Source organism: Coccinella septempunctata, chromosome 2 (genome assembly GCF_907165205.1).
Source record: "Coccinella septempunctata chromosome 2, icCocSept1.1, whole genome shotgun sequence".
In the NCBI taxonomy this organism is placed as follows: domain Eukaryota; kingdom Metazoa; phylum Arthropoda; class Insecta; order Coleoptera; family Coccinellidae; genus Coccinella; species Coccinella septempunctata.
Window position 1 is genome coordinate 42,758,689 of NC_058190.1, and position 26,609 is coordinate 42,785,297.

The following is a 26,609-nucleotide window of genomic DNA, read 5'->3' on the forward strand; positions in this document are numbered from 1 at the left end:
TAACGTAAACCTGTTTTATTCATGAAACAGTAATTGTCATATTATTTTAAAGTGACATATTTTTGTGATTTTGTAAGGAGCGATTATTGCTTTTCTGATTGTATTGAACGCTTGGTAAGCATTCAATGATCAACTTTAATTATTGGATATCATCGGCATCAATTTGTTCTTTCCGAAAAATCCGTGGTTTTCGATGCCAAATTATTTTCAATGTAGTCAATCATTTAAATATATTAGCGGTTGTTGAACTCGTTTTAGATAGGTATTATCGAATATTCCCGTCCCAGCTTCAAAATGAACTACTGGATTTGAGTATGCTAAATTATACTTTCGCTACCTCTGTGTTGTACCTTCGGCAGAAAAGTCTTTTAAGTGTGAAGCGGTCAGAAACACAAAAAACATGACTGAAGAACTTCTAGTATATCCAGTGTGATATTTTCAAATTCAATTCAATTCAAATTTATACCTAACAAACATTAAAGTACTAGCTATAATCAAGAAATAAGGCAAAGACCTTAGCACAAGTGTAGCATTTTGAGATAAACTTGCAGAGTTAGTAAAAAGTAAATATATCTTCGGTATTTACTATTCGAAAAGAGAAACATTATATGACAATTTTTATTTCAAATTACACAGTCTTAATTATGTATAACTGAGCAGTTTTTGTGCCAGAAATGGATAGACCTTGACCTTGTTGATGTGGATGATTAGGTGATTATAAATAAGTCATTTATGGGATCTTTTATCATCCCTCTTTCATTATATGGAATGAACTGGTTAAACTCAATGAATTATTGAGATACCTATAGGTATTCAGTTTGTTTTCGTGAAGCTAACTGATAGAGAAAAATATAATCTCTGAAAAATTCAGCAAAACAAGATTGCATCAAATATGAAGCACACAAACACAAGTCTGAGAAATGGGATTTTCTGGATTCCGAATAGTTTTCATTGAATCAAGTGCATATTTTACTCTTATTTCGTATTCTCCACATCTCAGCAATTCTGTTCGACATAATTGGAAAAGAACACTTTTGGTAGTACAGAGGTAAATGAGAGGAAATTTCAATATGAAACCAAAAAAATTTTCTTTTAATTGTTATTTTTCTGTTTTTTTTGCCAGAAGAGTTTTCGTCTGGTATTAAAGTTTTTACAGATGAGGGGTTGAAGAAAAATATTCAATTTTACTGCCAAAAAATCAGGAACTAAACGATCAAAACGCAATTAACATGTTTCAGCAAGTTATTGATTCAAAAAGTATTAATTTATTTCTTTAAAGGCCTTCTTCTCAAAATAAGATGAAAAAAAAGATTTAATTCTCTGAGAGCTTTCCAACAAGCCCCTACCTAATAGGGAGGTTCATGTGTTTCTGCTTATTTGAAGAACAATAGTTGAATGGGGTCTCGCCTAAGGGTTGAAGGGGAACACTCAATTTTATTACCAGAGAATGAGGGTAATCAAAAATCAATTGACGTGTTTCTGCGTTTTCATTTTTACTTATTGTTCAAAGAAATATTAATTAATTATGCCCAACTCTGTATATTATATTTTCCCAGTGTTTCTCCCGAACCTAATGAGATTACCCAAGGTTCCAGATGGATCCTCAATCTTTGCGATGCTTCACTCTTATCTGATTTATTTTTGAAAATCGAGCCGCATAGATGTGGGGAGCGCGCGCATCCGCGAGTTAAGCGCTTCTAACCTTCGTCGAAATGTTTTGGTCAGTGACCAGTTCCTGCTTAGAATTATGCTAGTTTATCGAAGGTGAAAAGTGGATTTTAACCCTGTCCTTTCGTTTACGTCCACAGTTGTGATGACATCCGAGGATGACAAGCCTCTGCACAAGCAGTTTTTGAGGGTACAGAGAGAGGTGAGTCCCGAATTTTTTTATTTATAAATTTGCCCATGTCTTGAAGCTGCTCGATTTTCATGTGCTTAATAACGGTTTGGTTCGATCATAACTACTACCAAATACGTTATTATCGATTGGGTAGGTACTGCTGAATTCAAAATTATTACGTGTATGAGAATTTTTTTGATAGCAAGAACAAGAAGGCATAATTCTCGAGAGGAAAATATTTCAGGGAATGAGCAAAATTTCATGGAAAAATTAGCTAATTGTCAACCTAAACACGAATTTATATGTATTTCATTTTAGTTTTTAACGTCGCTCTTGATCAAATTTTGGAATACAAAAAGAAAGTATTACAATAATTCGTTGAAAATAAAATGCTTTGAATATTGAAGCAGTAATATGGATTTGTCTAATGGGAAATGCAGGCACATAATATCAGATTTGTGGAAGATTTCACCCTTGTCGAATTTTATTGTTCTTGAGAAAAAAATTTCGCGTTTCCATAAAAACTATCTTTAGACTTCATTAATTAGAGAGAAAATACATACAGACCTACAATGTTGCACATCTCAAGAGGAAATTATAATATAATCATATAAATCTATATCGATTTAGAAGGGGCCTTCAAATATGAACCACCATGATTAAGTTCTACAGCTTCATACAGATCCGATCCTAGTATGTTACTTGAATAAGATAGGTGGTGCCGTAAATCATAAAAACGTCTTTGCTTCCTTAATATAGCACAAGAAGAATTCCCCAGACTATTTCATTGTTTTCACAAACTCTAAGAATGAAATCATTAATCAGGGACCATCTACCCATTATTGAAAAAAATCTTTGCACTTAATGCACTGAAAAATCCCATAACATCCCTTTCGAATTCAAATTTTAAGGGTTGAAATTGCTTTGCGTCTGGTATTTCGTAAGTTATCCTCAGAAAGAATTAGTTCTATCTTGTCGTTTCTCCTATAAATTCATTCTTCATTAGGTTTATTATTTGTCCACCCAAGCATTGTATAAGGATAACAATATATGTCCTTAGATGACTCAAATTTTGTTAAAGTGCGGTGAAACTTGAAAGAGGCCCGACATATATCAGATATTCCAAAAAATTTTAACATTTATTCCATTTTACATAATGTAGGTAAAATACAATCAGGTGGAAATTCCCTCAGTAATTCCAAAATACACGCAGACTTTATTAATTTGTGTAGAAACAGGATATAAATATTGATTCAGATCCTTTCAAATCAAAACCTATTTGAGGATTTCCCTGATAATGCATATCACACTCGTTCTATTGTCAAAATAAATCCATTTAACACGTTTTTTGGTCACCTACTACAATTACCTAACTCTTTAATTGAGAACCAGCCAGTTTAAAAATCATTTTCTAATCTTGCTTTGGCTTCTCTTCTTAGTGGGATTCGAAGAAGCTTTGAAAATAAAGGTATTTTGAAGTTATCATGCAACTGGCTCTAAAAATTATTGGATATAGATCCATGGAAGAAGCGCTTGATTAGATGATCAAGCCTCTCAAATTTTAATCAATTGAAATTTGCATTTGCTATATTAAACCAGCCGATTCACTTTGATTTTCATCGGTGGAATGGATCCAGAAGAAATATTGACATTGGCGTACGAACAAAAAAAAACGGAGAAATTTCTTTTAATCTATCGACTCCAGAACGGAAATTCTGGTACAACGCCTATTTATGGAACATTGGAAAATTTTCCGTTCGCTGAACGATCGCGTGGGAAAATCATTCTATTTTCTTCAACTTTTTGTGCTCCTTCATAAACTTTTTAGGGTTTTCACTCCCAATCTCTGAAACAAAATCAATTAAAAATGAAATCAACGATTTGCTCCTGCGTAAATTCTTGCACTAATTTGTCAGGAGTAAATTAACTAGAAAAAATTGTTGCATGACAATGAACTCAAAATAAATAACGTTGAAATTATAATTCTGTAACGTTTCGGAGTCTATATCAGACTCCTTCATCAGACGAAAAATCTATTTTTTAGAAAATCTTCTGTGTGTTGACAATTAATGTCAAACAAAAGCCACAACTCGGAAGATTTTCTAAAAAATAGATTTTTCGTCTGATGAAGGAGTCTGATATAGACTCCGAAACGTTACAGAATTATAATTTCAACGTTATTTATTTTGAGTTCATTGTCAGGCAACAATTTTTTCTAGTTAATTTGCTCCTGACAAATTAGTGCAAGAATTTACGCAGGAGCAAATCGTTGATTTCATTTTTAATTGATTTTGTTTCAGAGATTGGGAGTGAAAACCCTAAAAAGTTTATGAAGAGATGCAGAATCCTCCCAGAATAAATTTCAATCGATTTTTGTGCTCCTTTCAAATATTTCAACGAGATTCATAACCTCGAATATACGGGGTAATTTTTGAATTTCGACAAATAATGGCTTGATTCAAAACTATAAAAATTTAAGGCAAGGAGTTTTCTAACCTCTATTCGAGGTTTATACGAAAATACTGGAGTTTGAGTCAGAAACAGTTGTGTGTGTATTGTTAAAAAGACGAAAGTGGACATTTTTGATTACTTCTTCGATTATTATATTCACATCATGAAAAGTTTGCAATCCTTCATGCAGTTACGATTCGACCCTGATAAAAAGCCATTTTAAATTTTCCTAATGAGCTGCGCCACCACTGGAAAAACAAAATTACCTTCAGAATAACTAGCTAAATCTGTGACACTACACATCTGTGTATCTTTTAAAGAGAGTGCATTCGGTCAAAGTACCCAATTTTTCAAATTTCACAGATTCATTAGATCGTAGTTGGGTTCTTTGAATTTTTGATATTTTTATGGTACGTAATGGCCCTAATGAGAAAACTGGAAGACGTGGTTGATATCTTGTGTTCGAAAAAGATTCATAAAATGAATGAAACGCTATATTCTGAAGTCCATTTCATTCGATAAAACCATTTGCGAGATTTTTTTATGGGTTTTCAAAAGCCTGTATCTTTTAAACCGAGCCGATTCGGGAAAAAATGGTAGGAGAAAAAGTGTTACTTTTGAACTCAAGAATCTACTGTTGAAATATTTGTACGAGTCAAAGACTCCCTTTACTTCAACTGATGGTCACGAATTATATGGTAGTTCCTTCAATCTAAGCTCTCATTTCAAACAAAGAACTCCAACACTCAAAATACTTCCTCAAAGGCGAATTTTTTTGAACGCTCATTAAAAATTCGCAGATCTCTGGACATTGTCCTTGACATTAAAATGCGTAGGTATATGTGGTTCATTTTCCACCAGCGATGAACCAGAATATTGCCAGTAACAGTTTGTATACATCGCATCTGCGATAGATAACGTTCCTAGACCTAATATTGGCTTAAGATAAATATATAGCGTGTGCTGTTATTATAACATGACATCATATATGTTCCTGAGACGTTCAAGACTTGGTCTAGTTGTTCAAATAAAAGTTGAGAAAATCTTGTCTTCTTTGTAAATGCACAAAACATTTTAGAAAATGAATACCATCTTCAGTGGTACTGTAATATACAGGGTGAGTCTTTGACTCCTACAGATATTTTAACAGTAGATTTTAGAGGTCAAAAGAAACCATTTTTTCTGAATCGGCACGGTTTGAAAGATACAGGCTGTTGGAAAACCATAAAAAAATTAATTTTAGTTTTATCTCACAAACGGTTTCATCGACTGAAGTGTATTTCGGAATATAATTTTTCATTTATTTGATGAATCTTTTTCGAACACAAGATATAACCCACGTCTTCCAGTTTCCTCATTATGCCCATTACGTACCATAAAAACACCAAAAATTCAAAGACCCACAGATGTGTAATGTCATAGATTTAGCTTATTATTCTGAAGGGCATTTTGTTTATCCTGGTGTGGCATAGCTCATTATGAAAACTTAAAGTGGCTAAATGTTTTTATCAGCGCCGAATCGAAAAAATGGTATGGGAGAAAAGTGTTTCTTTTGACCTCAAGAATTTACTGTTGAAATATTCGATTCACTCTGTAGAAAGGAAAAGTTATTACCCAAAAATCAAATTGAATAAATTTGATGAATCGTATATTCTTTTTAACAGCATCTAGTAAATGTTGCGTGTGAGCAAAAATGTTTTTTTCAACAAGTATAACATTGCTGTGCCTTGTGAAAATGAATCATAAGGAAAATTTATGAATTGTTGTATTATCATCATCATCCTATTGCTGGACAATTCCGATATTGAGAATGACCACGACATCGATAAGCCACTATTCCTATTCACGACATTCAGGTAAAAAGATACATTAAAGTGCGTTTTCTCACGTTGGAATTATTATAGGAAATATCACATTGAGGAATAGTTTGTTTTTCGTTCTATTTCCCACATGACTAGGTCAAACTGGTTTTCGTTTATCGAATAACGTGATTCCCAGTAATATGCTAATTATACTCGCATAACTAACATGGTTTATGGCGAGCTCGTGAATTTTTTCTGCTGTTTATTTATTCTATTTAGGAAGTAAATCGATAACACTGAATGCTTTTAATAACATATGATAAAATTTTTCTTATAACACTTAGTAGATTGATGTTTGTTCACAGCTGGGGACTATAGATATCTATCCTTAGGTACATAAATATGTACTAATGTTTGTATATTCGTAATAATCAATATTCTCAGATAATTACTGATATTCCCGTAATTATTTTCATTTAAGCTTCTAATTTCGCAGAGATTTAAATTTCGATCGTTCAGTTCTAAGTTTTTCTTGACAGTTTGGCCCATCTCAACCTCTACGTAGGGTTGATGGTATAGTTTAGTTGAGTTTTTTGAATGGCAACTCTTTTAACTTTTTGTGCCGAGAATGGACCTTAGAAATAGTTATCATCTTCTCTAGAACATTTCAAAAGTTCGAAACTTTCAGAAACGATGAGATCAGCTGATTCCATATTTATTCAGGAAATGTCGAGTATACTCATGACAACTTGACGATTTCTCAAGAGGAAGGAAATGGTTTAGTAGCCGATGATTAAATTTTTTATCTGCAATTTTAGCATAGAAATATCACGCCTCGGTTTGCATAGTTTCCCTATCTGCTCCAGATACGCGGAGAAACAGGAAAATGGAAAAACTCTGTGTGAAGTTTGGTCAGTCGATTTCGGCAATATCGGGTTGGAAAATTTTTGTCGACATATCCTTCGCGCCTAATCGTAAAAAAAAGTATTGTAAGTCATCCTCTATTTTCCTTTCCGAAAGATCGGTGAAATATAAATATGGGTTGTACTGTGGGTAGCGTGTTGAGAAGAGATTCTCTGTTGGAACATATCTATCAGGTGAGTTTTGCCATAACGATGTACCGTTCCGTATTATTAACTTATAACTCATGACCAATTGGTTTGCTTATGTCCATTTGCGAATTATTTGAAAAAATATAAATTGTGATGGATTGTTTTAGCTGTTACTATTGGGTAGGTAGTTGAACGTAATTGAAACAAGTGACATCTCAAAAAAAATAATTTTTTTTTATTTCATTATTTTTATTTTGTTTTGAGATGTCAATTGTTTCATCTGTAATCCCTGTAATTTTATGATTTTCAAATTTGATGTTCTGATGTTAAGATCGATGATTTTTTTTACATCATTAGCCTACAACGATTCATTTCGGCTGTGAAGAAGTCTAAATATATAGACGAAACTTCGCTTCTTTGAAAAGCTGTGTTTGGAAAGGCTGTCCTATTCCCATTATGCTTCATTGTCTATTATGGTGGATATACGCAGAGTTCCTAAGAACTAAGACCTAAGAAAGCAACCATACATTGGCAGTTGGCAGATTGGTACCTATCTCAGCTCTTTGTTCTCAGGAACTCTGCATAAACCCATGAAAATAACACGTGGGTCACATCGCAGTGGTAAAAAAGCTCTGGAGATTTCCTGGTTCTGTGAACGTCTCTGCAGTGCATTTTTAGTACTGTTGTACAGTGTGGGCAAAATTCGTTTTCTACTGAGAGGATCTCGAGAACTATAAGTTCATTTTGACCTAGTTACAATTATAGAGCTTCCTTTCAATCCCATCGAGTTTGGCCTATACTGTACGAAAATTATCAACCTGTGCATTATAGAAATACTATACAGAGTGGGAAAAATTCGTTGTCTACTATCTCGAGTACTATGGCAGCTAGAAGAAAACGGATGACACATTTCCCAGCTCTTTTTCAGAGAAACAAAGAATGGTGAAAACCGTAGCCTCCTACGATTCTTCGTTTCAAAGTTATTAGGAAAAATGAGATTTTGACGATTTCGAAAAGTTCTCATAACTTTTTTGTTTTTGAAGTAACTGATCTGAAACTTTTATACGTAGAATCTGTTGACAAAGGAGTTTTTCCAATTCAAAAATAACAAATTCAATAAAAGTTTGCATTTAAAAAAACGAAAGTTCGCCTAAAATGGTTCGAAATGAAAAAATATTTTGAGTTGGTCATTGGATTCTATGTGAAAAAGTGTTTATTTTAAATGCGAACTTTTATTGAATTTGTTATTTTTGAATTGAAAGAAATCTTTTGTCAGTAGATTCTACGTATGAAAGTTCAAGTTTCAGATCTGTAACTCCAAAGACAAAAAAGTTATGAGAACTTTTCGAAATCGTCAAAATCTCATTTTTGCTGATAACTCGAAGATGAAGAATCGTAGGAGTCTACGGTTTAGACCATTCTTTGTTTCTCTGAAAAAAAAAACTTGGAAATGTGTCATCCGTTATCTTCTAGCTCTTATAGTTCTCGAGAACTCAATGGACAACGAATTTTGACCAGCCTGTATACGATCTTCCAAGAACACGTTGTTGATGACATTCAAACTTGTGTGTTTAGATAAAAAATCTGTCATATTGAATTCGACCATCTTTGCAGGAAGACGAAGACACCTGGATCTCAGGAGAGGAACTGAAGACCGAGGGTAGCAGCGGTAGCGACGACGATGTACCCCGAAGGAAGATCACCCCGAGGAAGTCGAGGAGAAGGCGTAGCGAAGGCTACACTCCCCCGGAATCCCGACTATCGCTACCGAATCTGGGCGACAACAAGGCCGGCATAGCGTTCCGGGTATCCAGACCTGACGATAACGACGGCAAGGGCGAACGCTTCTCCGTCGGCGGAGAGCTCTGCGCCGAGGAGGAGAGGATGAGAATGGAGGCGGCCATGTCGAGGATGTCCACCAGGTCCTCCCTGGACAGGACGGAGGAAGCTGGCGATTTCGCGAGGTGCGAAAGCGACTGGAGGCCGAAAAGGGGTAGTCTGAAGCTGCCCAACCTGGAGGAAGGTACATCTGCCGCCGTTGAGTCTTGAGGTTATGGCGAATTCGCGGATTTTTTGACGAATTTCGTTTTACTGAAACTGTGATACGTTCGCGAGTGTTTTTACCGGCGTACACCACGTTTGCTGATGCAAAAACTTTAGTGTAAGACCTAGGGCGCTCGGTAGGGATGCCGGATTCTTCAGAGAAAATTGGTCGATTATAAAAAAATCAATATGAAACGCCCACAGCAATAATTACTAGCCACCCTAAGAGAGTTGAAGTCTCGTTTTCTTTGTCCTGTATGGGCAGTGCTGTAGGTATCACTCTAACGACTTAAACAATTAATTAATCGTAAAAGAAGAAAGGGCCAAAGCATTTTATCAACAATTACTACGTTCCTGGTAGTTAAGGCGTCCGACATTGTATTGGCATTCTCATCTCTATCTACTATTGCTGTGTACTCTCCATTATCGACTATATAGTTCATTCGCAGCAGTATTATAACTCTAGACTAGGCTAGTAGTTCAGTCGAGTAGCTAGAAATTTAGCTAAAATAGCCGCTACTATCCTACTCTACTGAATTATTGCAGTTTATACTCTAAATTACTCACCACTCGACTAAACTATTCTACTAGCCTTGTCTGAACAGGAATGTAGTTCAGTGCTGATCAGTTGTGCTCTAAAGAAATTTCTAAAAGTCCATAGTGAAACTCATTCATTTAGAACTATTTACAACCGTGAATATTTGGATAGTAGACAATCATTTTTGTTCCCGATATGTAGCATTCACATTATCCGCCTTTGAGAGATGTATGTAATATAAATTCAATTAGAGTTTTGATTGGTTTTTCCTTTGACAGCAATGTTGTAAAGTTAATTAATAATCTTCTAATACATCATCATGGTAATGGAGCGTCGTTCAATAAAGGAATAGGAAAATATAAAAAGGCTAGCCTCACAAAATATTTAGGACAATTTATTCGTTTATAAATGGAACATTTTAAAGCTCTTTTCAGTGAATCGTGTCTAATTTATTAAGATTTAAGTAAATTTTACTTCCCTCCACAGCAGAGATATGTGTATAAATCTTAATTTAATCTATATAGATTCTAGACGATCGAAAAATCAACCATTTGTGTGCATTGGATGATTTTTTTTTCGAATTGTGGAATCGAAAATTTGTAAATATGATTTTTATCAGAAAGTTCTAATGAGAGAGGAATTCTATGATTTATTATCCTCACCACAATATCCTTAGCACCATGATCTCCTAAAAATCCATGAATTTCTTTGAACATTCCATGCTGGTTTCTCTTGTTCTCCAATTCTGGCCCATATTTTGGATCATATCGGACCTGGCGCTGCTTAAACCTATTTCTATTACTATCACAGTTTAAATTATAATTGCTGCTATACCACGAATGGAAATCATCACAACTATACACTACTATTTATAAATACGAATTGGTAAGATGTGCATTATGAAAAAACAGCAATATATGAATGGAGCTATATAGGATATAGGGTATCTCAGAATGATTAGATAGGCCTGAAACACTTCATAATGGAGCTATTAGTCGATATACATATATATTTTGCTATGTGCCGAGAAGAATTTTCCATCATTGAAAAACCTATGGATTTAATTGATTTATAACCTTGTATACAGAGGCTCATCGATCTAATGGAAATGATTACTTAAAAATAGATATTTCTACAGGGTCAATGTTTTTCTTTTTTTTATTTATTTTTCAGTGGACCTACTATTATGTGTTTCGTCCCGATTCTTTCATTTTGGGATACTAGCGATCATTAACAATAATAATATCAATGGTTGACATGTCACTCAGATCAGCAGAAATTCTTTGATTTCAGTTGTACTCATATTTTCATTATAAAGTGAAGTAACAAAAAATTTTAAAGAAGGAAAGTCCGTGTTGGATGTTTGTAGAAGCAAGAGTAACTTTGAAAAGGTTGAATTTGTCGACATTGAATTTTTGATATTTAAAAGACTCAGCCAACCAAAAAAATGATTCATCCCTATATTTTAGAGATCCCGCAAAGTTTAAACGAAAAAGAAACCTCAATTTTTTATCGCAGCAGTTCATCACGTGGATCACCTTTGCTGATTTCCCCGAATACTCAGAAATATCTTCCATATTCCAGAAACAGAAAAGACAAAGGTCATCAGATTCAGCGACGATATCGAAAAATTCGACCCTCCTGACCATCGAGTGGAGGTTAACGGTTTCAATTTCGAAGTTGGTGCCGGAGATGAGATCTCAGTCGAAGAAGGAGATTCACTGAAGGCCGACTTCGACAAGTGGAAGGAAAGCTCGATGGGCTTCTCTGATATCCCCTACGAAGATGCTCTGGACGAAGACGACATCGATCGGTATGTTTTGAAAGCTTCCGACAGCGAAAATTGGAAGCCGCTGCTGAAGAGTAAGCTGAATCTGCCCAATTTCGATGGTGACAACGTTGGTAGGTTCAAACAGATATTGCTATCCCCAATTGTTAGTTGAATTTTACTGAAGGCTCATCATCACTTTCACGCGATCTTGGCGATAAACGAGTCGATTACACTCTTATGAGTATTTGAAAAAAAAGTTCAAGGAGCAACCTCACAATTAGTAGGTCTTAGTAATTATGAAAATGAAAAGTGAAATAACAAAAAAAAAATATTTTCTCCTAAACTGGGATAGATATTTGAAATTTAGGTATGAAAATATAGGTTTTCGAACACGCTGAATCTATTGCGAGTGTTTTCGAAAGCCTATCTTCCTTCGTTTAGATTTTCATCTTGGAAATGGCATTTTTCAAAAATTTGCAAATTTCAATCTGCGATATCTCCTGTTATATTCGTCTGATTGAATTGGAATTTCCGGTTATATAATCAGCGTTGCCTAGGCTTCCACCCTAGCACAAAAACTCGATATCGAAAATCTCGATTTTTTTGGGTCAAAAATGAGCAAGGGGTTAGACCCCCCTAAAATGACCTATTTGCTACTCTGTCTGAAAATTGGGATGTTCCATTACTATCCTGGGATATGGAGTGCGTAGAAATTGTTCTGAAGATTCTAGAAAATCAAATAGTTGATGATTCAATAGAGAATTGCACTCCAGAGAGCTCTTCGAAGTCAACTCGAAAATGAAAAGTGGAAAAACAAAAAAAATTATTTTCTCCTAAACAGGCCCAGATATTTGAAATTTTGGTATGAAAATATAGGTTTTCGAATACGCTGAATCTATTGCGAGTATTTTCGAAAGCCTATCTTCCTTCGTTCAGATTTTCATCTTGGAAATGGCATTTTTCAAAAATTTGCAAATTTCAATCTGCGATATCACCTGTTATATTCGTCTGATCGAATTGGGATTTCCGGTTATATAATCAGCGTGCCTAGGCTTCCACCCTAGCACAAAAACTCGATTTCGAAAATCTCGATTTTTTGGGTCAAAAATGAGCAAGGGTTTAGACCCCCCTAAAATGACCTATTTGCTACTCTGTCTGAAAATTAGGATGTTCCATTACTATCCTGGGATATGGAGTGCGTAGAAATTGTTCTGAAGATTCTAGAAAACCAAATAGTTGATGATTCAATAGAGAATTGCACTCCAGAGAGCTCTTCGAATTCAACTCGAAAATGAAAAGTGGAAAAACAAAAAAAATTATTTTCTCCTAAACAGGGCCAGATATTTGAAATTTAGGGATGAAAATATAGGTTTTCGAACACGCTGAATCTATTGCGAGTATTTTCGAAAGTCTATCTTTCTTCGTTTAGATTTTCATCTTGGAAATGGCATTTTTCAAAAATTTGCAAATTTCAATCTGCGATATCTCCTGTTATATTCGTCTGATTGGATTGGGATTTCCGGTTATATAATCAGCGTTGCCTAGGCTTCCACCCTAGCACAAAAATTCGATTCAGAAAATCTCGATTTTTTGGGTCAAAAATGAGCAAGGGTTTAGACCCCCCTAAAATGACCTATTTGCTACTCTGTCTGAAAATTAGGATGTTCCATTACTATCCTGGGATATGGAGTGCGTAGAAATTGTTCTGAAGATTCTAGAAAACCAAATAGTTGATGATTCAATAGAGAATTGCACTCCAGAGAGCTCTTCGAAGTCAACTCGAAAATGAAAAGTGGAAAAACAAAAAAAATTATTTTCTCCTAAACAGGGCCAGATATTTGAAATTTCGGGATGAAAATATAGGTTTTCGAATACGCTGAATCTATTGCGAGTATTTTCGAAAGCCTATCTTCCTTCGTTTAGATTTTCATCTTGGAAATGGCATTTTTCAAAAATTTGCAAATTTCAATCTGCGCTATCACCTGTTATATTCGTCTGATCGAATTGGGATTTCCGGTTATATAATCAGCGTGCCTAGGCTTCCACCCTAGCACAAAAACTCGATTTCGAAAATCTCGATTTTTTGGGTCAAAAATGAGCAAGGGGTTAGACCCCCCTAAAATGACCTATTTTCTACTCTGTCTGAAAATTAGGATGTTCCATTACTATCCTGGGATATGGAGTGCGTAGAAATTGTTCTGAAGATTCTAGAAAACCAAATAGTTGATGATTCAATAGAGAATTGCACTCCAGAGAGTTCATCGAAGTCAACTCGAAAATGAAAAGTGGAAAAAAAATAAAAATTATTTTCTCCTAAACAGGGCCAGATATTTGAAATTTTGGTATGAAAATATAGGTTTTTGAACACGCTGAATCTATTGCGAGTATTTTCGAAAGTCTTTCTTCCTTCGTTTAGATTTTCATCTTGGAAATGGCATTTTTCAAAAATTTGCAAATTTCAATCTGCGATATCTCCTGTTATATTCGTCTGATTGGATTGGGATTTCCGGTTATATAATCAGCGTTGCCTAGGCTTCCACCCTAGCACAAAAACTCGATTTCGAAAATCTCGATTTTTTGGGTCAAAAATGAGCAAGGGGTTAGACCCCCCTAAAATGACCTATTTGCTACTCTGTCTGAAAATTAGGATGTTCCATTACTATCCTGGGATATGGAGTGCGTAGAAATTGTTCTGAAGATTCTAGAAAACCAAATAGTTGATGATTCAATAGAGAATTGCACTCCAGAGAGCTCTTCGAAGTCAACTCGAAAATGAAAAGTGGAAAAACAAAAAAAATTATTTTCTCCTAAACAGGGCCAGATATTTGAAATTTTGGTATGAAAATATAGGTTTTCGAACACGCTGAATCTATTGCGAGTATTTTCGAAAGCCTATCTTCCTTCGTTTAGATTTTCATCTTGGAAATGGCATTTTTCAAAAATTTGCAAATTTCAATCTGCGATATCTCCTGTTATATTCGTCTGATTGAATTGGGATTTCCGGTTATATAATCAGCGTTGCCTAGGCTTCCACCCTAGCACAAAAACTCGATTTCGAAAATCTCGATTTTTTGGGTCAAAAATGAGCAAGGGGTTAGACCCCCCTAAAATGACCTATTTGCTACTCTGTCTGAAAATTAGGATGTTCCATTAATATCCTGGGATATGGAGTGCGTATAAATTGTTCTGAAGATTCTAGAAAACCAAATAGTTGATGATTCAATAGAGAATTGCACTCCAGAGAGTTCATCGAAGTCAACTCGAAAATGAAAAGTGGAAAAACAATAAAAATTATTTTCTCCTAAACAGGGCCAGATATTTGAAATTCTGGTATGAAATTATAGGTTTTCGAACACGCTGAATCTATTGCGAGTATTTTCGAAAGCCTATCTTCCTTCGTTTAGATTTTCATCTTGGAAATGGCATTTTTCAAAAATTTGCAAATTTCAATCTGCGATATCTCCTGTTATATTCGTCTGATTGAATTGGGATTTCCGGTTATATAATCAGCGTTGCCTAGGCTTCCACCCTAGCACAAAAACTCGATTTTGAAAATCTCGATTTTTTGAATCAAAAATGAGCAAGGGGTTAGACCCCCCTAAAATTACCTATTTGCTACTCTGTCTGAAAATTGGGATGTTCCATTACAATCCTGGGATATGGAGTGCGTAGAAATTGTTCTGAAGATTCTAGAAAACCAAATAGTTGATGATTCAATAGAGAATTGCACTCCAGAGAGCTCTTCGAAGTCAACTCGAAAATGAAAAGTGGAAAAACAAAAAAAATTATTTTCTCCTAAACAGGCCCAGATATTTGAAATCTTGGTATGAAAATATAGGTTTTCGAACACGCTGAATCTATTGCGAGTATTTTCGAAAGCCTATCTTCCTTCGTTTAGATTTTCATCTTGGAAATGGCATTTTTCAAAAATTTGCAAATTTCAATCTGCGATATCTCCTGTTATATTCGTCTGATTGAATTGGGATTTCCGGTTATATAATCAGCGTTGCCTAGGCTTCCACACTAGCACAAAAACTCGATTTCGAAAATCTCGATTTTTTGGGTCAAAAATGAGCAAGGGGTTAGACCCCCCTAAAATGACCTATTTGCTACTCTGTCTGAAAATTAGGATGTTCCATTACTATCCTGGGATATGGAGTGCGTAGAAATTGTTCTGAAGATTCTAGAAAACCAAATAGTTGATGATTCAATAGAGAATTGCACTCGAGAGAGTTCATCGAAGTCAACTCGAAAATGAAAAGTGGAAAAACAATAAAAATTATTTTCTCCTAAACAGGGCCAGATATTTGAAATTTTGGTATGAAAATATAGGTTTTCGAACACGCTGAATCTATTGCGAGTATTTTCGAAAGCCTATCTTCCTTCGTTTAGATTTTCATCTCGGAAATGGCATTTTTCATAAATTTGCAAATTTCAATCTGCGATATCTCCTGTTATATTCGTCTGATCGAATTATGATTTCCGGTTATATAATCAGCGTTGCCTAGGCTTCCACCCTAGCACAAAAACTCGATTTCGAAAATCTCGATTTTTTGGGTCAAAAATGAGCAAGGGGTTAGACCCCCCTAAAATGACCTCTTTGCTACTCTGTCTGAAAATTAGGATGTTCCATTACTATCCTGGGATATGAAGTGCGTAGAAATTGTTCTGAAGATTCTAGAAAACCAAATAGTTGATGATTCAATAGAGAATTGCACTCCAGAGAGCTCTTCGAAGTCAACTCGAAAATGAAAAGTGGAAAAACAAAAATAATTATTTTCTCCTAAACAAGGCCAGATATTTGAATTTTTTGTATGAAAATATAGGTTTTCGAACACGCTGAATCTATCACGAGTATTTTCGAAAGCCTTTCTTCCTTCGTTTAGATTTTCATCTTGGAAATGGCATTTTTCAAAAATTTGCAAATTTCAATCTGCGATATCTCCTGTTATATTCGTCTGATTGGATTGGGATTTCCGGTTATATAATCAGCGTTGCCTAGGCTTCCACCCTAGCACAAAAACTCGATTCAGAAAATCTCGATTTTTTGGGTCAAAAATGAGCAAGGGTTTAGACCCCCCTAAAATGACCTATTTGCTACTCTGTCTGAAAATTAGGATGTTCCATTACTATCCTGGGATATGGAGTGCGTAGAAATTGTTCTGAAGATTCTAGAAAACCAAATAGTTGATGATTCAATAGAGAATTGCACTCCAGAGAGCTCTTCGAGAGCTCGAAAATGAAAAGTGGAAAAACAAAAAAAATTATTTTCTCCTAAACAGGCCCAGATATTTGAAATTTTGGTATGAAAATATAGGTTTTCGAATACGCTGAATCTATTGCGAGTATTTTCGAAAGCCTATCTTCCTTCGTTCAGATTTTCATCTTGGAAATGGCATTTTTCAAAAATTTGCAAATTTCAATCTGCGATATCACCTGTTAAATTCGTCTGATCGAATTGGGATTTTAGGTTATATAATCAGCGTGCCTAGGCTTCCACCCTAGCACAAAAACTCGATTTCGAAAATCTCGATTTTTTGGGTCAAAAATGAGCAAGGGGTTAGACCCCCCTAAAATGAAATATTTTCTACTCTGTCTGAAAATTAGGATGTTCCATTACTATCCTGGGATATGGAGTGCGTAGAAATTGTTCTGAAGATTCTAGAAAACCAAATAGTTGATGATTCAATAGAGAATTGCACTCCAGAGAGTTCATCGAAGTCAACTCGAAAATGAAAAGTGGAAAAAAAATAAAAATTATTTTCTCCTAAACAGGGCCAGATATTTGAAATTTTGGTATGAAAATATAGGTTTTTGAACACGCTGAATCTATTGCGAGTATTTTCGAAAGTCTTTCTTCCTTCGTTTAGATTTTCATCTTGGAAATGGCATTTTTCAAAAATTTGCAAATTTCAATCTGCGATATCTCCTGTTATATTCGTCTGATTGGATTGGGATTTCCGGTTATATAATCAGCGTTGCCTAGGCTTCCACCCTAGCACAAAAACTCGATTTCGAAAATCTCGATTTTTTGGGTCAAAAATGAGCAAGGGGTTAGACCCCCCTAAAATGACCTATTTGCTACTCTGTCTGAAAATTAGGATGTTCCATTACTATCCTGGGATATGGAGTGCGTAGAAATTGTTCTGAAGATTCTAGAAAACCAAATAGTTGATGATTCAATAGAGAATTGCACTCCAGAGAAATCTTCGAAGTCAACTCGAAAATGAAAACTGGAAAAACAAAAAAAATTATTTTCTCCTAAACAGGGCCAGATATTTGAAATTCTGGTATGAAATTATAGGTTTTCGAACACGCTGAATCTATTGCGAGTATTTTCGAAAGCCTATCTTCCTTCGTTTAGATTTTCATCTTGGAAATGGCATTTTTCAAAAATTTGCAAATTTCAATCTGCGATATCTCCTGTTATATTCGTCTGATTGAATTGGGATTTCCGGTTATATAATCAGCGTTGCCTAGGCTTCCACCCTAGCACAAAAACTCGATTTTGAAAATCTCGATTTTTTGGGTCAAAAATGAGCAAGGGGTTAGACCCCCCTAAAATTACCTATTTGCTACTCTGTCTGAAAATTGGGATGTTCCATTACTATCCTGGGATATGGAGTGCGTAGAAATTGTTCTGAAGATTCTAGAAAACCAAATAGTTGATGATTCAATAGAGAATTGCACTCCAGAGAGCTCTTCGAAGTCAACTCGAAAATGAAAAGTGGAAAAACAAAAAAAATTATTTTCTCCTAAACAGGCCCAGATATTTGAAATTTTGGTATGAAAATATAGGTTTTCGAACACGCTGAATCTATTGCGAGTATTTTCGAAAGCCTATCTTCCTTCGTTTAGATTTTCATCTTGGAAATGGCATTTTTCAAAAATTTGCAAATTTCAATCTGCGATATCTCCTGTTATATTCGTCTGATCGAATTGGGATTTCCGGTTATATAATCAGCGTGCCTAGGCTTCCACCCTAACACAAAAACTCGATTTCGAATATCTCGATTTTTTGGGTCAAAAATGAGCAAGGGGTTAGACCCCCCTAAAATGACCTACTTTCTACTCTGTCTGAAAATTAGGATGTTCCATTACTATCCTGGGATATGGAGTGCTTAGAAATTGTTCTGAAGATTCTAGAAAACCAAATAGTTGATGATTCAATAGAGAATTGCACTCCAGAGAGTTCATCGAAGTCAACTCGAAAATGAAAAGTGGAAAAACAATAAAAATTATTTTCTCCTAAACAGGGCCAGATATCTGAAATTTTGGGATGAAAATATAGGTTTTCGAAGACGCTGAATCTATTGCGAGTATTTTCGAAAGTCTATCTTTCTTCGTTTAGATTTTCATCTCGGAAATGGCATTTTTCAAAAATTTGCAAATTTCATTCTGCGATATCTCCTGTTATATTCGTCTGATTGGATTGGGATTTCCGGTTATATAATCAGCGTTGCCTAGGCTTCCACCCTAGCACAAAAACTCGATTTAGAAAATCTCGATTTAGAAAATCTCGATTTAGAAATTCTCGATTTTTTGGGTCAAAAATGAGCAAGGGTTTAGACCCCCCTAAAATGACCTATTTGCTACTCTGTCTGAAAATTAGGATGTTCCATTACTATCCTGGGATATGGAGTGCGTAGAAATTGTTCTGAAGATTCTAGAAAACCAAATAGTTGATGATTCAATAGAGAATTGCACTCCAGAGAGCTCTTCGAATTCAACTCGAAAATGAAAAGTGGAAAAACAAAAAAAATTATTTTCTCCTAAACAGGGCCAGATATTTGAAATTTAGGGATGAAAATATAGGTTTTCGAACACGCTGAATCTATTGCGAGTATTTTCGAAAGTCTATCTTTCTTCGTTTAGATTTTCATCTTGGAAATGGCATTTTTCAAAAATTTGCAAATTTCAATCTGCGATATCTCCTGTTATATTCGTCTGATTGGATTGGGATTTCCGGTTATATAATCAGCGTTGCCTAGGCTTCCACCCTAGCACAAAAATTCGATTCAGAAAATCTCGATTTTTTGGGTCAAAAATGAGCAAGGGTTTAGACCCCCCTAAAATGACCTATTTGCTACTCTGTCTGAAAATTAGGATGTTCCATTACTATCCTGGGATATGGAGTGCGTAGAAATTGTTCTGAAGATTCTAGAAAACCAAATAGTTGATGATTCAATAGAGAATTGCACTCCAGAGAGCTCTTCGAAGTCAACTCGAAAATGAAAAGTGGAAAAACAAAAAAAATTATTTTCTCCTAAACAGGGCCAGATATTTGAAATTTCGGGATGAAAATATAGGTTTTCGAACACGCTGAATCTATCGCGAGTATTTTAGAAAGCCTATCTTCCTTCGTTTAGATTTTCATCTTGGAAATGGCATTTTTCAAAAATTTGCAAATTTCAATCTGCGATATCTCCTGTTATATTCGTCTGATTGAATTGGGATTTCCGGTTATATAATCAGCGTTGCCTAGGCTGCCACCCTAGCACAAAAACTCGATTTCGAAAATCTCGATTTTTTGGGTCAAAAATGAGCAAGGGGTTAGACCCCCCTAAAATGACCTATTTGCTACTCTGTCTGAAAATTAGGATGTTCCATTACTATCCTGGGATATGGAGTGCTTAGAAATTGTTCTGTAGATTCTAGAAAACCAAATAGTTGATGATTCAATAGAGAATTGCACTCCAGAGAGCTCTTCGAAGTCAACTCGAAAATGAAAAGTGGAAAAACAAAAAAAATTATTTTCTCCTAAACAGGGCCAGATATTTGAAATTTCGGGATGAAAATATAGGTTTTCGAACACGCTGAATCTATCGCGAGTATTTTCGAAAGCCTATCTTCCTTCGTTTAGATTTTCATCTTGGAAATGGCATTTTTCAAAAGTTTGCAAATTTCAATCTGCGATATCTCCTGTTATATTCGTCTGATTGAATTGGGATTTCCGGTTATATAATCAGCGTTGCCTAGGCTGCCACCCTAGCACAAAAACTCGATTTCTAAAATCTCGATTTTTTGGGTCAAAAATGAGCAAGGGGTTAGACCCCCCTAAAATGACCTATTTGCTACTCTGTCTGAAAATAAGGATGTTCCATTACTATCCTGGGATATGGAGTGCTTAGAAATTGTTCTGAAGATTCTAGAAAACCAAATAGTTGATGATTCAATAGAGAATTGCACTCCAGAGAGTTCATCGAAGTCAACTCGAAAATGAAAAGTGGAAAAACAAAAAAAATTATTTTCTCCTAAACAGGGCCAGATATTTGAAATTTTGGGATGAAAATATAGGTTTTCGAGCACGCTGAATCTATTGCGAGTATTTTCGAAAGTCTATCTTCCTTCGTTTAGATTTTCATCTTGGAAATGGCATTTTTCAAAAATTTGCAAATTTCAATCTGCGATATCTCCTGTTATATTCGTCTGATCGAATTGGGATTTCCGGTTATATAATCAGCGTTGCCTAGGCTTCCACCCTAGCACAAAAACTCGATTTCGAAAATATCGATTTTTTTTGGTCAAAAATGAGCAAGGGGTTAGACCCCCCTAAAATGACCTATTTGCTACTCTGTCTGAAAATCAGGATGTTCTATTATTGTCTCAGGATATGGAGTACATAGAATTTGTTTTGAAGATTCTAGAAAACCAAACAGTTGATGATTCAATAGAGAATTGCACTTCAGAGAGCTTTTCGAAATCAACTCGAAAATGAAAAGTGGAAAAACGAAAAAAATTAGTTTCTCCTAAACTGGGATAAATATTTGAAATTTTGGTATCAAAATGTGGGTTTTCGAACACAGTGAATCTATTGCGAGCAATATCGAAAGCTCATCTGCCTTCGTTTAGATTTTTGTCTTGGAAATGGCATTTTTCAAAAATTGCAAATTTCACTTGTGATTTCGTCAAGACCGAACAAATGCGCCGGAATTAATGAAATTTTAAGATTTATTATTAGAAGAGCTGCTCTTTCAGAATATGTATCACATTTCCATCTACGGTTATTTTTATTGAGAGAAAAACTACTCGAACGGTGACTATCGAAAAATTTCCAAAAAGATGGAATCAATTAAATAATCGTCAAGACCGAACGCCTGCATCAAGCTCCATAAAATTTTCAGATTTATAACTAGAAGAGTTTCTCTTTCAGAATAAGTACCACATTTCCATCTACGGTTATTTTATTGAGCGAAAAATTTCTCTAACCGTGACTATCGAAAAATTTCCAAAAAGTTGGAATTTCATGAGTTACAAAAACTTGAGAAAATAATTGCATGGCCAACCGAGTGCTAAAATGAAAGTGAATGGAATATACAAGCGAAAAGCATCCAAAACGCAATAATTTCAGACACGTCAGTGAGACAATTCGTTTCCGAAATGAACGAATTCTACAACGAGATGTCCGGCAAGCTGAAGTCGCTGAAGGACTGTCCGGCGCTGGGAAATTCGCAGAATGCGGTCCTCGATCTGGAAGACGAGAAGTTCATGGAGAAGGAGAATTTCAAGAATCTGTACAAGAACCTGAAGAAGACGCCGCAAGTCAAGAAGACCCTGAGCCTCATCAGCAAGATGGATAGCGATATATCGGAAACGATCACGAAATTCCGGGTTTGTTCGAAGGAACTGTCCGGCTATAAAGGTTGAATTTCGCGAATTGTTGTAGGAGGAGCGCGCCGAGAGGCTGGAGATGCAGAAGCAGCTGATGGACCATATTCCCAGAGATCGGAATTCGCAGTTGTTCCTGCAACTGTGCGAATTCGAATCGAAATCTAACGATTATCTGAGGAATGGTACGTGGTTTTCGCAATCTCGACCCTTTCTTGTACAGGGTGGGCAAAATTGGTGATACCTGAACTACAACTTTTGAACCCAACGAGATAGAGGAAAATGAATGTACCGTTCATGTCGTCTCTTTTCGAGAAATCAAAAGTGCAATCAACTGCATTCCTCTATCTTATTTTGTTTTTGAGTTATAGGTCAAAATTAAAATTTTGGCGATTTCAACTAAACCCTATAGGTTTATTTGCTGAGCAATAACATAAAGTTGTGTTTTCTTTTATAAGAACAGTAGTTTAAAATGACTCGGAAGGAATCGTCATTTTTTTTACCGTTTCAGAAATATATCATACATCGCCCTCAGTTTTTCTAAGTCATTTTAAAATACTGTTTTCTTTAAAAAAAATACATCTTTATGTTATAGCTCAGCAAATGTACCTGTTGGAAAAAATCATAGTACGCCACTGGATTGCTATCAAAAAAGTGTCTGTATAATGTTTTCATTCAAACATCCTAGCTTGAACAGAAACGGAGATAATGACCAAAGTTGAAATTTTAATTTTGACCTATAACTCGAAAAAGTTGTAATTCAGGTATCACCAATTTTGCCCAACTTGTACAGGGTGTCCCAACTGAAACACGCAACACTTTGTAGCATAGCCTGTCACACAATTGATGTCTCCAAAACCCTTCCGACACTTCAATTTTTTTATTGGTAGTGGGACTAAGGGAACTTTACTTAATTCCTCTATAGGAAAATAACCAGATTATGTGAAAAATTAACTGTAAAAATCTGTGGTAGACTGAAAACTGAAAGCTACAAAAACTATGAACAGTTGACATTGTGAAATGTCATTTTGATGAATCTTCCGTCAAGTACCAAATTATTGTTCATACAGTAAGAATTAATGTTTTCTTAGCTTCACTCAGTCCATATCATTCTCATTGTCTTTAAATTAGATAGAATTGATGCAAAAAAGTTTCTGTTTTCCTTTAATTCTAAAAACCCCGTTTTTATTATTTTCCTTGTAAATTTCATACTCACATAACATATCCCAACTTATACAAGCAGCGTTTTTCCTCAGAAACTAGAGAGAAGAGAAATGGAGTGAACGAAACTAGAAAAAAGAACAGGAGAAATATGGACGATAAAAATTTCATTGAAAGAAATATCGAGGTAAGTTATGTGAGGCTTGTGAAGAAATTATTCTCATACTGAATATTTCGCTTCAATATTTCAAAATATGTATAATAGAGTACAATAAAAACAAAATAAACACATACATGTTTAAACGTGCTAGTAGACGTTGTACGAGGATGTATTGATATCTAGTTAGCCTAGACCAGTTCCATGCATAAAAAAAATGTTGCGTTACCATAGCAAAGAATAATATCTCATTAGAAGTGTCAGTAAGAAGTTTAAGGTCAAGAAAGTAAACCAGAGTTACGCAATAAATTAAAACAAAGAAGATGTCCACCGAAATTGTGAAAATCGAAAAATTGGACGTCAAGTACCTGTATTTAAAAGGAAAAGGATTAAGAGGTAAGCAGTTTTACGAAGATTTGCTTAATACCCTTGGTGATCAATGTCCTTCGTATGCGACCGTGAAAAATTGGACTACATGCTCTAAAATTTTCCATTGAAGATGATGACCGATCGAGAGGGCCAGTTTCTGTGTCAGTCCCCGAAAATATCGATGCAGTTCATGATATGATATTATCACATCGTCGAATTCGGCTGAAACGGATATTTGAAGCACTGAATATTTCACATGAACGCGTTCATCATATAGTTCATGTCAATTTGCACATGAGACAAATTCCTACCAAATGTTCGAGTTTTGTTACTATGGATGAGACTTGGGTACATTTCTACGATCCAGAAACAAAGCAACAATCGATGGAATAGCAACACTCTGGTTCTCTAAGATTTAAGAAGTTTCGTGTCCAAAAATCTGCTGGAAAAGTTCTTGCTTCAGTTTTTTGGGATTGCCATGGAGTAATCATGGTTGATTTTGTGGATAAAGGTAGAACAATATCCGAAGATTACTATTCGACATTACTGGCCACTCTACAGGAAAAAATTAAAGAGAAAAGACTCTACCAATATAAATTATCGTTTCTTTTCACCGTTGAATCAATATGATATAAGAAACGTTACATCAAAGTTGCACGTTCTTATCGAATTCCCAATAGATACACACGAAGTACTTGATCCATTTTCTGGAGTATACTACATCCAACTGTCTTACAATGAAGTAATAAGAATAGAAACAAAGTATCAAGATCTGACTCAGGTATCGATGCAGCTAGCACTAGTTAGTGCTATATACTGAATTTCTCTTCTTCATTGTAACAGAATCGATAACAACCCTTGGTATCGATCAAACAAATATAGTAGTATCATCCCTTTTGCAGCTCGCCAAAGTTGGAATGAATTTTTCCCTATCGGACGAACAGAAACAGAGGTTAGAGAAGATTCTGATGGGTAAAAATTCGAAATTTCCCTTTTTTTCCAAATTATCAATGCATTTATGTTTTTTTCTTCAGACGAGATCACGGATGAACCGGCGAACGATGACAACAGAATTCCATCAGGTGTAAGAAGAGCAAATCAAATGCCTAATGAGCAGAATAATAACGGAGATGAAGTTTACTCTAACTGTACAATAAATGCTTACCGATTGAGTGATGAGCATAAGGAAAAACTCATTGGAATAGATTCAGCGCTCAAGGTAATGAAATGATTGCTGTAATGCGTGCTTCGAAATTTGTCTTCCATGATAATATTATGAAGTGGCAACAACTTTTTCACATATGGCGATGAGGAAATGAGAAGAATGTTTTTTCTTCTCATTTTACATAACACATAAACATACTCATGTTTACATTAATTCTTATTTTATGCACCATTGTCATTTATTTGAGAATGTTGCAAAAACAGTTTGTATTCTTCATTTCTACTAGTTTGCAATGGATACAGCTTATTTAAAGTGAATGTACTTTGTAATATACTTCTTGATTTGAAGTGTATTGTTTCATTTTAACGAACATAGAGGTCTACAAGAATTTTGGCGCCGATTATAAAAATTGCACTGAAGATGTATCATGATCATGAAATGAATTCGCTTGGAATCTATTAGGTATGTGAAAATTTACTGTAGAATGAAAATAATTATTGGCTCATTTCGATTTTTTTCAAGAAAATTTTGATTTCTCAACTGAACCTCAGTTCCCAAAAACATTGATTTCAATAATCAATCATTTTCGAAACACCGCAGGGTCTTTCGGACCACCAGTAGATTGTTCCAAAAATCTGAATAGCCTTTAGGACTTCAATGAAAAAAAATCATATATTCATTTCTAACAGTTTTTGAGATATGATCTCCAGTTAAAACCATCATAAATTTGTCGGGCAATAGTGGCACACAGATAAATTATGATAAGTGGGGTAATTTGAAATCAGAATTTCATGTAGATTCAGGATATGATATGAAAATTAGGTATTCACATTTGGTAAAGCAGGGTGCTATCGTTTTCCACCACTTTCTGATCACCTTATAATGTCAAAAATTACTTCCAAAATTCATCGACGATCCAGCACTGTCGACTCACCCTGTATACAACGTAATTAAAATTGATAATCCTAATGAACCGAAAAAAACCATCACAATTGCTGAATTTTTTCTCTCACCTTTCTGCTCAGCCTCTGTGGTCTCTTTCCACATAAAATTGTTGGGTATATTTTGTAGAATTCATCGCTTCGTGCTATTCCAAGCAACATCAACAAAGTTGTGATGAGCTCTGATGTTCTAAAAAAAAAGAAATACAACATGTATACTCTGTATAATTAAAATACTTTGGTCATCAAGAGCCCTTTTTTCGAACTAGTGTGGTGGATTTTCTAATATAGTGGAACCTTGACAACAAAATATATAAGTACTAAATTTTTTATTGTGTAACTGCCACGATATTTTGAATAATTGTGTTCTAGGCTTACGAGGAAGATGATTCAAGGCGTGCGGGTGGATCAGGCATCGGAGTAGGCTTGGTCAAGTCCTTGAAAGAAATCGACGAAAAATTGAAGAGTCTTTCAACGTCGTACATCCATGACGAACAGCTTCTGGAGAAAAACAGGAAGAAATCGACGGGAATCGATATCCAAAGGTTGGAGGAAAATGTGGTACAAAACTTAGGGTTGAAAACAAGCACAGACCTGACAATATCTACAGAGTTATCTATTTAGATATATTTTATTGCATCTGACTTTTATTATACTTATATATTATATTTTCATTAAACTTGGACATTTTATACAGACTGTCATACAAAA

General features: G+C 35.1%; 1 protein-coding gene across 4 annotated transcripts; it reads left to right on the plus strand.

The window, feature by feature from the left end:
• Nucleotides 1-26,609, plus strand: LOC123307883. Of its 4 annotated transcripts, XM_044890358.1 has the most exons (10): nucleotides 1-114; nucleotides 1,809-1,870; nucleotides 8,760-9,168; nucleotides 11,311-11,628; nucleotides 21,849-22,108; nucleotides 22,164-22,290; nucleotides 23,362-23,453; nucleotides 24,695-24,764; nucleotides 24,827-25,011; nucleotides 26,271-26,609. In XM_044890358.1, the coding sequence occupies exons 2-10, from the start codon at nucleotides 1,814-1,816 to the stop codon at nucleotides 26,520-26,522; spliced, it is 1,770 nt and encodes a 589-aa protein (XP_044746293.1). In that variant the 5' UTR covers nucleotides 1-114; nucleotides 1,809-1,813; the 3' UTR covers nucleotides 26,523-26,609. The 4 variants fall into 4 exon arrangements, with proteins under 4 accessions (XP_044746293.1, XP_044746292.1, XP_044746295.1 ...); XM_044890357.1 differs by lacking the exon at nucleotides 1-114 and having other exon boundaries at nucleotides 1,665-1,870; XM_044890356.1 differs by lacking the exons at nucleotides 1-114; nucleotides 1,809-1,870 and adding an exon at nucleotides 6,943-7,190.